Raw genomic sequence first — 14179 nt, 5'->3', positions numbered from 1 at the left:
AGAGCCAGCCTTTTTTAGGGCTAACCGATAGCTCATCTCTCATAAGCGCTGATCGCCATATAACACATTGTAGTGATCTGCATACACTCACAAACATTCACAAACGTACTTGCGTGAAATTTTCGCAAGTATGTTTTATATTGAGAAATGCATGATGAAAAATAATTTACTTTTCATTCCTAATTTCCCATTGAAATCACGCGAGCCGGTCAGGGACAGCCAAAGGGCCAGGTGTGGCCCGAGACCATACACTGTCTAGGTCTTATTTAGGTAGATAATGAAGGGATTTGTAAAGATATTGACCTACTGAGTAGATAATGATCAGGTCTATAACGATAGAGCCCTACGAAGTAGATAATGATCTGGTTTATAACGATAGTGACCTACTAAATAGATAATTAAGTGGTTTGTGTCTGTAGTTATCGAATTAAATAATGAAGTATTTTGTCCGTTAGTGACCATCACATCGTCATATCTTCAACTGCTTATCTGGCATTAGGTCGCGGGGGCAGCAGCTCTAGCAAGAGACCCCAGACTTCCCTTTCCCGGGCCACATTGACCAGCTCTGACGGTGGGATCCCGAGGCATTCAAAGGCCATTGTGGAGATATAATCTCTCCACCTAGTCCTGGGTGCCTCCTCTCCGCATGCTGTGACCTTGCCATGGTGGAAAGGCTTGCGTGCTTCTATGACCCTGAGAGCTATGCTGGAGGGAGCCTATGGCTCCTGGTAGGTTCAATCATACCAGACTGGTCTTGGGTGAGGAGTGAGACAAAAGGCAGCACCTGCTCCTCCAGGTTGGGGGTTTGGCGTGGTGCCAACAACTCCACCCTGTAAAAAAAAACTATTGTTACAGAAACTAAAATGAAAAATTCTATTGACATCAGGCCCATTGTAGACCCCAGCCACCCAAACTCTTTGGCTGGCAATATGACCAGTTCTGATGAAAGCCGGAAGGAAGTCAGGAGTGCGAAATAGGGCTTACTAGGGCCTAAAATCAAGATCCGCATTGGAGCATGGAACGGCCGAACCATGTTTGAGACTACCAAGACAGCACAAGTCCTTAGTGAGATGAAAAGGTACCGTCTGGACATCCTGGGGATAAGTGAGAGTCACTGGACCAGCTCTGGTCGTCAAATCCTGCATGATGGGTCTGTCATCCTCCATTCAGGCCACGAGAACACCCATACACATGGTGTAGCCATCTTAATCTCCAAGGAGATGGCCAAAACCTTGCTGGAGTGGGAACCAGTAAATGAAAGGCTGATCCGAGTACGCCTCAACTCAAAGTACTGTAAACTCACCATCTTACAGTGCTATGCACCAACCATTGAGGCTGAGGAGGATGTCAAAGAAGACTTAAATGAACAACTGCAAATGGCAGTTTCAAAGGTACCCCAACACAACATTCTTTTCCCAACTGGTGACATAAATTCCAAAGTGGGAACCGACAATTCCAACAACGAGAGGGCAATGGGCAGGCATGGATGTGGCGAAAGGAAAAACAATGGTGAACACCTTGTTGGTTTCTGCATGAACAACAACCTGGTCATCGGCGGTACCATCTTCCTCCACAAGAACATCCATAAGCTCACATGGCAGTGACCTGATGGTAGGACCATCAACCAAATCGACCACATCATCATTAATGGTAAATGGCGCAGGTCACTGCAAGATGTTAGAGCTTACCGGGATGCAGATGCCTATAGCGACCACCACCTAATTGCTGCCACCATTTAACTCAAGTTGAAGAAGTCAATCCCAAAAAGCCACCGGCAAAAGAAACTGGACATTGCAAAGCTCCAGTATCCAAAGAAAAGAGTTTGTGTTGGAACTCAGAAACCGCTTCAGCACGCCACAAGCTTCCTCTGAAATGGAAGAAGAACCCACCATAAACAGCAAATGGAATACTATCAAGACCATATACTCACAAACAGCACAAAAGGTCCTGGGCTTCAACCAGAAAGGAGCCAAAGAATGGATATCAGCTAATACTTGGCAGAAAGTTGAAGAGAGGAAGCAACTGAAGACAAAGATGCTGAACAACAAGCCCCAATGACTCCTCGAGAAAACCAAGATGCCCTATAAAAACAAGGACAGAGAGGTGAAGAGGAGTGCTCAGAGAGGCAAATGGGTCTTTGTTGAACACCTGGCAAGTGAAGCCGAGAAAGCTGCAGCCTATGGAAACCTTGGCACAGTGTACAAAATCACAAAGCGACTCTGTGGCAAATGTACAAACCAAACTACGCATCTATGGGATAAGAATGGCAACATCTGTAGATCAGACAGTGAACAAGCAGTCAGATGGGTTCAACACTTCCAGGAAGTACTCAACCTCTCTGAGCCACAACAACCAGCCAACAACATCATAACAACTGAGGATACCCCGGAAATCAACACCAACCCCCCTGACTCTGCTGAGGTTAAAGCTGCCACCCAAACCCTGAAGAGTGGCAAGGCTTGTGGCATAGATGCTATTCATGCTGAGATGCTCAAGGCCGACATTCCAACATCAACACAAGTGCTGACGGACCTATTCCAAAACATTTGGAACAGTGACACCATCCCGGAAGACTGGTCCAAAGGTTTTATTGTCAAAGTTCCCAAGAAAGGCAACACTAAGAACTGCAACAATTTGCGTGGAATCACCCTTCTATCTATTGGGGTGGAAGAGGATGTATGGACCCGATCTTTGCTTTGCGTATCATCAACTTCGTGGACTTCAGGAAGGCTTTTGACAGTGTCCACCGAAACACACTCTGGAAGATACTGCTCTCCTAAGGAATACCATCAAAGATCATCTCAATCATAAAAACTACTATGAACATTGTGAGTGTACTGTCATCATGGGAAATTACCTCTCTGAGTGGTTTTCCGTGCAGTCCGGTGTGAGACAGGGGTGCATCATCTCCCCTATCCTCTTCCTGGTCGCAACAGACTGGATCACATCCAACACCCCAGCAGACAGACACAGAGGCATCCAGTGGACTCTGTTCTCCCAGCTGGAAGATCTTGACTTCGCTGATGATCTTGTTCTCCTATCAACCAACCAGTACAACATACAGGCTAAAACTGATAGGCTGAACAACTTTGCCAGACAAGTTGGGCTCAGTATCAACACTTCCAAGCACAAGTGATGTGTGTCAACTCCATCCCCACAGCACCCATCCATGTTAATGAGGAACGACTTGAGTTTGTGGAAGATTTTACCTATCTGGGCAGTCTAATCAGCAAGGACAGTGGGGCATCAAAAGTCATCAAAGAAAGGCTCAGGGTGCCTTCTCCCAACTCCATCCCATCTGGAGATCAAAACAATACAGCCTTAAAACAAAGATGCCTAATAAGATCTCCAACAATGACCTGTACAAAAAAACGGGAAGCTGGAGCATCACAAAGGAGATTACGCACTGAGATGGCTAGGACATGTGTTGAGGATGGAGCAGGACAGACATCACAAAGGTCGCCTTAAGATGGTCACCACCAGGCAAAAGAAAACCTGGGAGGCCAAAAACCACCTGGCACAGAACTGTGACACAAGAGCTGAAACAGATTAACCTGTCATGGGGAGAGGCCCAACATGCTGCTAGGGACCGAGTGGAATGGAGAGTGCTCATTGAAGCCTTATGAGAGAGTGGTAGTAGTAGTAGTCCTGGGTGCCTGGAACAACTCCCTAGGGAGGCGCCCAGTGGGCGTCCTTACCAGATGCCCGAACCACCTTGCTTAACTGACTCCTTTTTATGCAAAGGAGCTGCGGCTGTACTCCGAGTTCCTCACGGATGGCTGAGCTTCTCACCCTATCCCTAAGGGAGACGCCAGCCACCCTCCTGAGAAAACCCATTTCGGCCGCTTGTACCCGTAATCTCGTTCTTTCGGTCATGATGGCCCAACTTTAATGACCACGAAGATTGACCAGTATATAGAGAACTCTGCCTTCCAGCTCAGCTCTCTTTTTGTCACAGCAGTGCAGTAAAGTGAAAGAAATACCACTTCGATTCTCCAGCCAATCTCATGCTCCATCTGCCCCTCACTCACTAACAACGTAACAGGTCTTCCTTTGAGTGGTGGGCCAAAAGGACAGAAGCCAACATCGGGCTGTGCCCGGCTGGGCTCCGTGGCAAACCCGGCCACCAGGCGCTAGTCTGGGCCTCGCTCCAGACGGGGGCCCCGGCTTCCTCCGTAAAGGGTCTCTCCTCCTCTTTCTTGGTCTTCCATGGGATCTTTGTTAACCTGGTTTGTCCGGTAGTGACCTACTAGGTAGACAATGAAGTTTGATTTGTCCGGTAGTGACCATGTGACTCTACTCCCAGGTGATGGATCTGCTCCATGCGATGGGTCCAGACACAGTTGTCATCACCTCGTCTGACCTGCCCTCCAGACTGGGAGACCAGTTCCTGGTTTCTCTTGGAAGCCAACGCACTGGTAATTAGTTTCCTGCTCGTCTTCATCAATGTGTTTCTAGTCAACCTTGCATTTTCTCATGCTTTGTTTTGTACGTTTGGATGTTTGCCTCCCTATTTGTCTTTTGTTAGACTGTTTCCCTCAGGATAACTGAGGACTGAATAATGTTGTTAATGTTGGTGTCTAGTAAGTCTGTCTTAAATGCTTCTTTGTGTCTGCGTGTAGGCAGCTCTGGCCTTTCCTGTTGAGGGAGCATGTGCTCCAGGACTCCTTGGAGGGGGAGGTTCAACTGTGTGTTTATGTGTGATGTCATGTCACCAGTTCACCCAGACGGGAGCAGATCCACACAGAGGGTGCGGATGGAAGTGCCCAAGGTGGATGCTGTGTTTGTGGGCACTGGAGATCTCTTCGCTGCTATGCTGCTAGCATGGACACACCACTATCCCAATGACCTGAAGGTATGGGAAGACACACACACAGCCACACACACACACACACGTCATAAACATTAAACACACAAAATGTGCGTTTAATCTGGTTCTCTGTGTTGTTATAATGGTTCTCTACTTTGTTTTCTATAATGGTTCTCTGAATTGTTGTTGATAATGATTCTCTGGTGCTCTGTTTAGTTTGTTATAATGGTGCTCTGGGCCCCGTTTCCCGAAAGCATCGTTAGCCTAAGTGGATCGTGAAGTGCGTCGTACAAGCATCGTACAGTTTACACAACGTTTCCCGAAAGCATAGTTGGTAACGAACGTCGTGAAAACGCTCATAGCTAACGAATACTCCAGGGGTACTTGTAGGATGCTTAGAGCATCGTTAGCCTACTATAGCCTCAGTGGCGTCACCAGCGGACATTCCGTGTATTGGATGCGTTTTATTAAAACACATCCAATACCACGGAATACCCAGCTGGCGCAATTTCACAACCAAAAACCGTGGTTACCGCCGATATATTACTCATAGACTACTGTTAGATTTAAACAGCAAAGATAGAGACATGTTAGAAGTCAACAACAACATAATTTATACGCCACGTCACAAGGCATATAATAAAATCAAATGATTCCATTGCTCTTGTGTGAGAGGTCGCTCTCGAGCTGCACTTGCTGTCTCCCTCTGATTTTAATTCAACCATCGTGGTTAAAATGTCCTCATATTGATCAATGACAGAAGACATAGGCTACTGTAGACATGAATCATGCTGAGACCAGCGGGTGTCGGATAATTTCTGCAGGCGTTTTTTCGGGAGTATGCAATAATACAAATTATTCTAAAGAGGTCTAGACTCCGTGCGCAGCCCCGCCTTCTCCAGTGAACCAAGAAAGCCCGCGCCGTGACTAACGGGGGATTTGACCCCCTCGGTTTTACACAGGAAACTTGAGATAAGAAGTTGAAGTCGCCGGCCGTGCCAAGCTGCGACCGAAACCGGCTTGGCAGTGTAAAAAGACCTATAGCCTACTTCATCCTGCCCAACAATATGGGCAGGATCTAGACCAAGCTCTCCTAATCGGGTCAGCAATAGCTGTGTGTCAATGCCTAGCCTCTGCGTTTGAATGATAATGAATGAATGGAACGTTGCATTTTTAATGTCTACAAATATTCTAGACTAGAGATTGCGCCGCAATCAATGAAACCTTATATGGAATCAGATAAAGTCGGCTCTCTTTGCTGTGCAAAGTATGTTTCAGAAATCAGCACATTAAGATAAATATAGTTATCACACAAGCTATTTTGGATTTTTGGAATTTATGGAATTATTTCAGGGGGGGAAATGCCGTGAAAACATGTATGCACAGTGCGCTCAGGATTAGGACTGATATAGCATATGTCGGCCTAGGCCTAATCAATTGTGTTTTAATATCTTTAGCATTCATATTATTGCAGTCTATTCTTTTCGTAGGTTACTCTGCTGTTGGCCTTGATGGGGAGATATTTTAACCCTTTTAACCCCATTTTCCTGCGACATTCCTTCGTCTCTCCCTCCTACATAGCCCGTTTCAGCACTGTCAGTGGACAGTTACAATCCTATGAACGTCGTGAGTGCAGTGAACGCGCGTTCATGTTAAGAGGAGTTTCGGGAAGCGCTCCAAAGAAATTCACGATGGTTCGCAAGATCCATCGTGAGAATGATCGTATGAGCGAAGATCCATCGTTATCGGGAAACGAGGCCCTGTTTTGTTGTTTAGAATGGTTTACTGTGTTGTTGTTCAGAATGGTGCTTTGTGTTGTTTATATTGGTTCTCTGTGTTGTTGTTTAGAATGGTACTCTGTGTGATTGTTTATAATGGTTCTCTGGTTCTCTGTGTTGTTGTTTATAATGGTTCTCTGTGTTGTTTATAATGGTTCTCTGGTGCTCTGTGTTCTGCAGACAGCCTGTGAGAAGACCTTCTCAGTCATGCACCATGTCATCCAGAGGACCATATCTTACGCGCACGGTGAGACCCAGGGTGGTTTGTAATAATAATAATAATAACAATAATAAAAATTGATTTTATATAGCGCCTTTCAGGATACTCAAGGTTGCTTCACAAGAGTGGGAGGTGAAGGTGTATGTGTAGGCAAGTGAGTGATAGTGCAAAATGCGCCGGGCGCTGGGTGGGGTCGTGAGTTAGAGGCCATAGACCTCAGAGAAAAGGTCTGCTTTCGTGTACTTTTTGAAAGTCTCCAGGGAAGGGGCACAGCGGATGTGGGGGGGGAGCTGATTCCACAGAGTGGGGGCGGACACGGAAAAGGCCCTATACCCATAGGTCCCCTTGAGTCTCGTTCGGGGAATTGCCAGCTGGTCCTTGTCAGAGGACCTGAGAGGACCTTGTGTAAATATATGTATGTCCTCGTCTAAGATTCTATGGGTATATCTAAGATTTTTGAGTATAGCCCTTGTGTATATGTTTATATGATGTTGAAGTATAAATGCAGGCAGCTCTGCACAGATACTTTGCAGACTTGCTAGACACAGAACTGTGAATTTAGCTTCATCTAAGTGACCAGTGTCCATGGCTTACACACTACGGGTTCCAGAAATAGTACTCCATCCAGGTACTTTTCTAGTTTAGTCTAGTGTAGTTTTAGTTGACTTCGGACAAATGATATACTACTGTTTCCTACGATATAGTTTGATAGTGTGGAGATTTGTACGAAGCACAAGAGACAGCATGAAAAGCGTTTTTTAACATATAAAGGATTTGCAGACGCCACATGCTACTGAGGCTCTTGTTTCTTAAATTAATAAATTGTTATTGCCAATATGTCTTGTTTCTTCAAACTTCAATCATCCAATCCACCAAACACCAAACAAGAGTCAATGGCAGAGTACGCTGTTTGGCATTGGCAGAGAAGATTTGTCAGATTTTTCTACATACTCAGTTCTTTTCTTCTAGCCACCTACATACTTAGCTCTGCTGCTCATCCTACAATTGCATGTTCCTTACATATGTGGTAGCATTTAAAACGGGAGGCTTCAGGCATAAGATGTATTGCCAAGAAGCATTGTTACAACAGCGAAAAAATTTACCAAACACAAATTTCCTTACTTTTTGTGGCTAGTTTAAATATAATATAGTGATATTATGATCCATTGCATTGAGCTGTACTAAGAACAGCAGCAGGGAGTCACATGATGTCTTTGTTCCCGTCCAGAGCTGGCCGGCCCTGGGAGGCGGCCCAGCCCGCCCCAGCTGGAGCTGCGGATGGTCCAGAGCAAGGCTGACATAGAGGACCCAGCTATCGTCATGAGGGCCACCGTCATATCCTAACATCGACACCTCGCCCCTCAGACTCATGCTCCACCTTATAGCCCTGAAGAGAACACCTGATGTTCCTCATCAGTGATCGCTCTCTGTACCCCCAGTAGTACACACCTTCAGTCCGTTGTCACCCTTACAAAACCTTTCCTTCTGTGGTACCCTAAACCCCCCTATTTCCTTAGATAGCCCCCCCCCCCACACACACACACACACACACACACCAGCTCCCATCCGAGCACCCTTATATGTGACACTTTATCCTTAAGCATTGCCGTAGATTGAATGTTAGCTGAAGAGGTTGTAGTGAAGTAAACCCATCGTAGCTGTGCCACCATTCTTGTGTGAAAATTGCAACAAGTTGACTGCAAAGTCTTTTGCAGTCTTTTTACACATTCCAAGACATTGGTGATAAGACCAGAGGCCAGGACCAAGGTTCAGGAACGGAGGCGCTAATTCAGTCGCTAACTGAAGACTAAAACGGTCATAATGGTGTTTATCCTTTGTGTTGACCAATACCCCCACACCCCTTTTAAACCCCTGAAGAAGAAATGATGACCAATTTCCACACTCCTCATCCTCAACAAAACAAAAGAAAGGAGAAAAATAGATGCACAATGTATAGTTGATGTATAGATGTTGTACTATAACTGTATTGGACCATTTCTATATCTTCAATGAGATCTGTCTGTCCATTGATGCTAGTGTACTATAGACCACACATACACAATAACACCTAGACGGGTGAGGACCAATCTGCCATTCTGATGTAGTGAGGCTCGGGTGTTCCACTAGTCACTAGTTAATGCAGTTTTGTGGTTTCATAGTTGTGAAAAAGGCTAGTTCTGAGCATAGTCCTATCACAGCATATCTTAAGGAAGATCCCGTTGAGCAAAAAAAAGTTACCTGAGCCCTCATTGGTCAATTTATCTTGAATAAGCCAATCAAAACTCTGCTTTGTCTGTGTCATGACCTGCCCCATGTGCAGTGCTGTCTTGAGATCAGATCGGCCCAGAAGGGGAAATTCAATTACTTGCGGGTCTCTAGTGTCGTGCATCTATGGTTGTGCGTCGTTGGTTCTGTGACACCATAAGGTTTTCTCCTCACAAAAAGCTCCTGGTCAATTTCACTGCCTGCAGAAATGAACCGGAAGACATACCAGGCTAGTCATTGGGCCCCCTTACGACGCAGAAGCATAATAGTCCCCCCTTCAGACCCTGTAGGAAGAAGTGGTGTTGTATGAAGTAAAACATTTATTTACACATGCACTCTGGGCCCTCTTCATAAAGGGCTCCTTTGACACTCATTTGGTGCAGATTTGCTTTGAAGAGGTATGTCCAAGGTTCAGAAAAACTGCTAGGCGAGCTAGTAATCTATCAATACTTCTTGGCTTCTCCAATCTGTATATACCTTTAAATCATTGGAGCAAGGATATTTCACCTAGTCACAAAGTACAAGTAGCAAATTTCTCAAAGTAAAGCCAAATCTCAATATTCTTGATCCATGAGAAAAAATCAACAACAATATCAGTTGATTTTCTAACATTGCTTCATTTAGAATAATTCCCAGTGGAGGGTGACAGAGAAGAGCGAGATGGGGAGTTATAGGATGGTGGGAAGTTTGATACCCATGATGTGTCGTGAGACACAGCCTTTGCCTTAATCCAACATGCTACCAGGGCACCCTGGAAATTTAAATTTGACTGATTTGACTCTTGGCATGGTAACCGTCAGATAGAACTCCCCTGCATCCCTTCCTTACTGATTGGCTGAAGTGTTGACTAGATGCCTTCGGATCATCATTTACCTGTTTCAGTTGTTTGTTTTTGTGTGCCAAGATGCACGTTTGAGATGTAAGCCTTTGGCTCTCTTAAGTTCTTATTCTCGTTCGTTCCTTCCTAAAACAAAATATAAAGAAAACCGGCCTGCAGGGTTAAGACTCATGAGACTCAACTAAATCAATTTTCAGGAATCAGACAAACTAAATTTGCATTCCCTTGATGCTCTGTTCAGTGGCAGGCTCTGGGTGTGCCAGTGATAAGGTACTTATGTTGGTCCTCCATCCACTGTACTGGGATCAAGGACTCCTGCAGCCCAATACACAAGTCACTTATCAGAGTGGAGGAAAATGGAGTGGGGAATAGACCAAGAGGAGGAGAGTAAGCATAGCTTCACTTCAGATTTGACTACAAATCACCAAGTCGTTACTCAGAAAAGAGAAAATGTTCTATCTGAATAGCTGTCGAAGAAATCGGGATTTGAATTACCTCAAAGCCCTTTTCTGTTTGTCAGTGTAGGCTCAAGCTGTACCCCAGTGATGCTAAATCACCCTTGTCTAATGGAAAATAATTTACTGGCTCTCTAAAATAGCAGGAGGCAGTGCGTGTTACTCTGATAATCATATCATATTATGCCCCGCCAGCAGTGACTGCCACATTAAAAACAGTCAGCAGTGTTTGTTTATCCAGCCAGTGAAAGACACGTGCGTGGTCCAATCACCAACCAGCTCTCATGATGACCGCTAGATTGGGTCCAAAACATGTCAAACTTTGTAACTAAAGAGGGTCTTTTTTGGGCAGGTTTGAATGTTTTTTTTTATTCTGTTAGTGTGTATTTATAGTTATGTGCCTGTCCGAGGTGTGTGTGTGTGTGTGTGTGTGTGTGTGTGTGTGTGTGTGTGTGTGTGTGTGTGTGTGTGTGTGTGAATACCTAACTAATTATGCTCACAGGGTTTGTTAAATGTGTACATTTTTATGTACGTATGTGTGGTTGTGTGTGCGTTTGCTTGTTCATGGGACAGATAGAGCTGAGAAACAGCTGGATACAGGGATAAAGAGGGAAAGGAGAGAGGAGAAGGGATATAATAAGGAAGGGGATGTTAAAGTGAGTGATGAGGAGCGTCCAGAGGACAATCATTTTGTGCTACAGATTGTTGCGTAGCATTTTGTGCAGGTTGTTAAATTATAACACAATATATGTGTGTACCTTTTCATGGTTACAACCATAGGTTTGGAAAACACAAACTATTTAGTTTAAATCTGATCTCGTAATCTGAAGTATTCATCACGTTTTGGCTGAAACTCATCATCCCTCTTTTTTCTCTCTTCACCTTCCGCTTTTTCAGCTCCCCACACTGTAACTGACCTTAAGAAGATGTTGGGCCTCATTTTTATATATATTTAATATAATGTCCTTAATCAATTCCCATATTGCCAAGGTAAAATGTTGACTAAAAGTAAGGCATTAAGGCCAAATACATTGCATGTCTTAGGTATTGTTTAACATAACGAGAATCAAGGTGGTAATGAAGTCTTACAAATGATGAATTTAATAAATACCAGTCTCTTGGTAAACAGCTAGAGGCTGCATCTCAGCTATATCTCCTTCAGCAATAGGTGTTGATGAAGGAAATAGAGAACAGCAAAGACATTGCAATCATGAAAATCAATGGGATGTTTATTCAATTAGCAATAAATCCACATATCATACATGGGCCAGGTATAGCTACTTCTGTCTCGCTGTGTCTCCTCCTCTTCTTTGTTCTGATCATTTCTCCTCGTCTCCTCTGGTGTGAACGCATCTTGCCATCCTGTTCCTGTTCTTGGTGGCAAAATAACTGTGAAAAAATTAAAAACTGAAAAAAAACTCAATTCAATGAAGAGAAGTAATAATCAATGTTTGGTAACTGTTTTTAGTGCTTTGTTTTTGGAGCGTTACGAGTATTTTCTAAAATGTTACAATAAAAGATTGTAGTGTACAAATTTACATTTATAAAGTATATTATGTATAGATATATATGAAAAATGTATGTTCTGATGCAATAAAGAGACTAAGAGTAAAGAAATCGGTGAAACCTGTGTTTATTGAGTGTCTTTATGACTGAAACAGGGCTTGAGTTCTGCTAATTCACAATCTATATGGAAACCTGAAAATAACTTTACTGAGGTCTAGTTACTGAGATCTAAAAGAGACAAAACTCCATTCATTCAAATCCTTTGGAAATTGAGTACTATCTCAGAGCCTCCTATCTCCTAAACACATGTTAAGGAGAAACCCCAACCCCATGAGCCACCGTTTTATTGTGGGGGTACTGGCTCCCCTGTAAACAGCCCTTCACCCACTCTCCATAAGGAGAGGACAGGTGTCACATCAACACTCAACAAGCAGCTTCCCTGGTAACCATATCAGCCAATGAGAGGTCATGCATGCATAGGGTGTGCCTAACCTGTATAGGCTCATCTAATGCACTGTGCATTGTACTATTTATCAGGCTCAACCTGCTCTATAAATGAATGACATAAATGCTGACTTTATTACTTATTACCTCAAGCCGCATGACATATTGACCTAAGAGTGTTTTGGAGCACACACTGGTATTTACAGTCAGTTCGGGACTTTATTACATTTATTTAGGATGTGATAGTAGGGGTTTTGGAGACAGGTCAGTTACTGTTTTGTTATTTTAGTATTGCGTTCCTTTCCCCCTGACTCTACTTGTCAGAGACAGACTGTCCATCAGCTGGGGAACAGGGCCATGTGGACTGAGGTTTGAGATCAATTGTGATGAACACAAACCAAACGGGTTGCCAGGCTTTCTTGTTTGAGAGAAATTCCCCTATAGGGCAGACACATCAGGCCATGTCTGAGACACGCCCCCCTTTGCACACACGCTCTAACGGTGCAGCTGATAAAGAAAAGCTTCAGCTCTCAAGATCCTCAACCACAAAAAGAAACACACAGTAGAAATACTGAGTAGAATACTCATATTAATAATAATAACGATTACTATGAGAAGGAGATGCATCACATGAACAATAATAATAAGATAATGAAATGGTAATACAAACCTGTGTGTGTGTGTGTGTGTGTGTGTGTGTGTGTGTGTGTGTGTGTGTGTGTGTGTTTGTGCATGTGTATGTGCTTGAGTGTGTTTCAAAGTTCACTATAGTTTTGATACTTGTGGCCATGTGGCAACAAGGTCCAGAGTTGCACTCCTTCAGCTGTGTCATGCTCTCTGTATCTGCATGACATAGAGACAGTCTGTTACTGACCTCAGGGGACCATAGTATAGTGAGTGTAGCCAGTAATCACTACCTAGTATTGCAATAACACACAATCTTACTGCCCTAAGGTGCGGGGTCCCAACTATCTGAGGTAAGTGGCAATTGTTTCTTTAATTTGGCGGACATGAGGTAAATAGAGGATTCAGATAACATTTTAGTAACAGTATGGCTGGAGTTGGAGAAAAAGATAATGCCATAATGAGGTAGATATAAGCTCAATTTTGGGAGTTGGAATTCATAAGGCTATCGTATTGAATCAGATTGTTTTGTTTATAAGTACAATTAGGACATTTAGCAGAAGCTTTTATCCACAGCGACTTACATCGGTTAATACACACATGACACACCGACGGCAGATTCAACCATGCATGGCGACAGCCAGCTCGTCAGGAGCAGTTAGGGTTAAGTGTCTTGCTCAGGAACACATCAATTCAGCTAGGAGGAGCTGGGGATCGAACTAGCAACCTCTGTCTTGTAACCTTTGCAGTTACAAGACAACTGCTCTACCTCCTGAGCTAGCCTAAGTCATGTTTATCAGAAGAGCACGTCTGTTTTTGGCTATCTAGGTAAATGGTTTAGAGTCTGTTTGAAAAAGAAGCATGTTTCTCAAAGCGGTCCTTCCCTTTATAGACCAGAAGGCAAGTGCCTTTCTAAAATATCCCAACATTCTGCCTTATCAGTAAAAAGGTTTGGGCATGCATATACATAGAATATACCAGAGGTCCACATATGAAGAAAAAGTAATATACACTGAGATAGAATGAAGAGACAGCAAGAAGTCTGTGTCTACAACCATAACATTTATTAATTTCCTTATCAACCACACCCAATGGTAGTTGTAAATTAAACCATCAAGAGAAATTTACACACATTTACTCTGTACAAAGTTGAAAAGTTAAGGTTCTTTGACACCTGTTGACTGTGTGTGTTTTGTGTGTGTTTGTTTTCAGATGATGGGCTTGAAGGACTCGTTTATT

At 43.8% G+C, this 14179-nt stretch overlaps 1 protein-coding gene across 1 annotated transcript in view; it reads left to right on the top strand.

The window, feature by feature from the left end:
- Positions 1 to 8477, top strand: part of pdxkb (pyridoxal (pyridoxine, vitamin B6) kinase b) — a 49303-nt gene extending 40826 nt beyond the window's left edge. Inside the window, exons 8-11 of the mRNA XM_079729888.1 lie at positions 4307 to 4418; positions 4719 to 4855; positions 6769 to 6835; positions 8037 to 8477. Of these exons, the coding sequence (XP_079586014.1) occupies positions 4307 to 4418; positions 4719 to 4855; positions 6769 to 6835; positions 8037 to 8152 (432 nt within the window). The 3' untranslated portion in view covers positions 8153 to 8477. The remainder of the gene's footprint in view (positions 1 to 4306; positions 4419 to 4718; positions 4856 to 6768; positions 6836 to 8036) is intronic.
- Positions 8478 to 14179: the final 5702 nt, after the last annotated feature.

The sequence above is a fragment of the Pollachius pollachius genome (assembly GCF_949987615.1).
Source record: "Pollachius pollachius genome assembly, chromosome: 2".
In the NCBI taxonomy this organism is placed as follows: Eukaryota; Metazoa; Chordata; class Actinopteri; order Gadiformes; family Gadidae; genus Pollachius; species Pollachius pollachius.
This window is presented reverse-complemented; position numbering and strand designations above follow the sequence as displayed.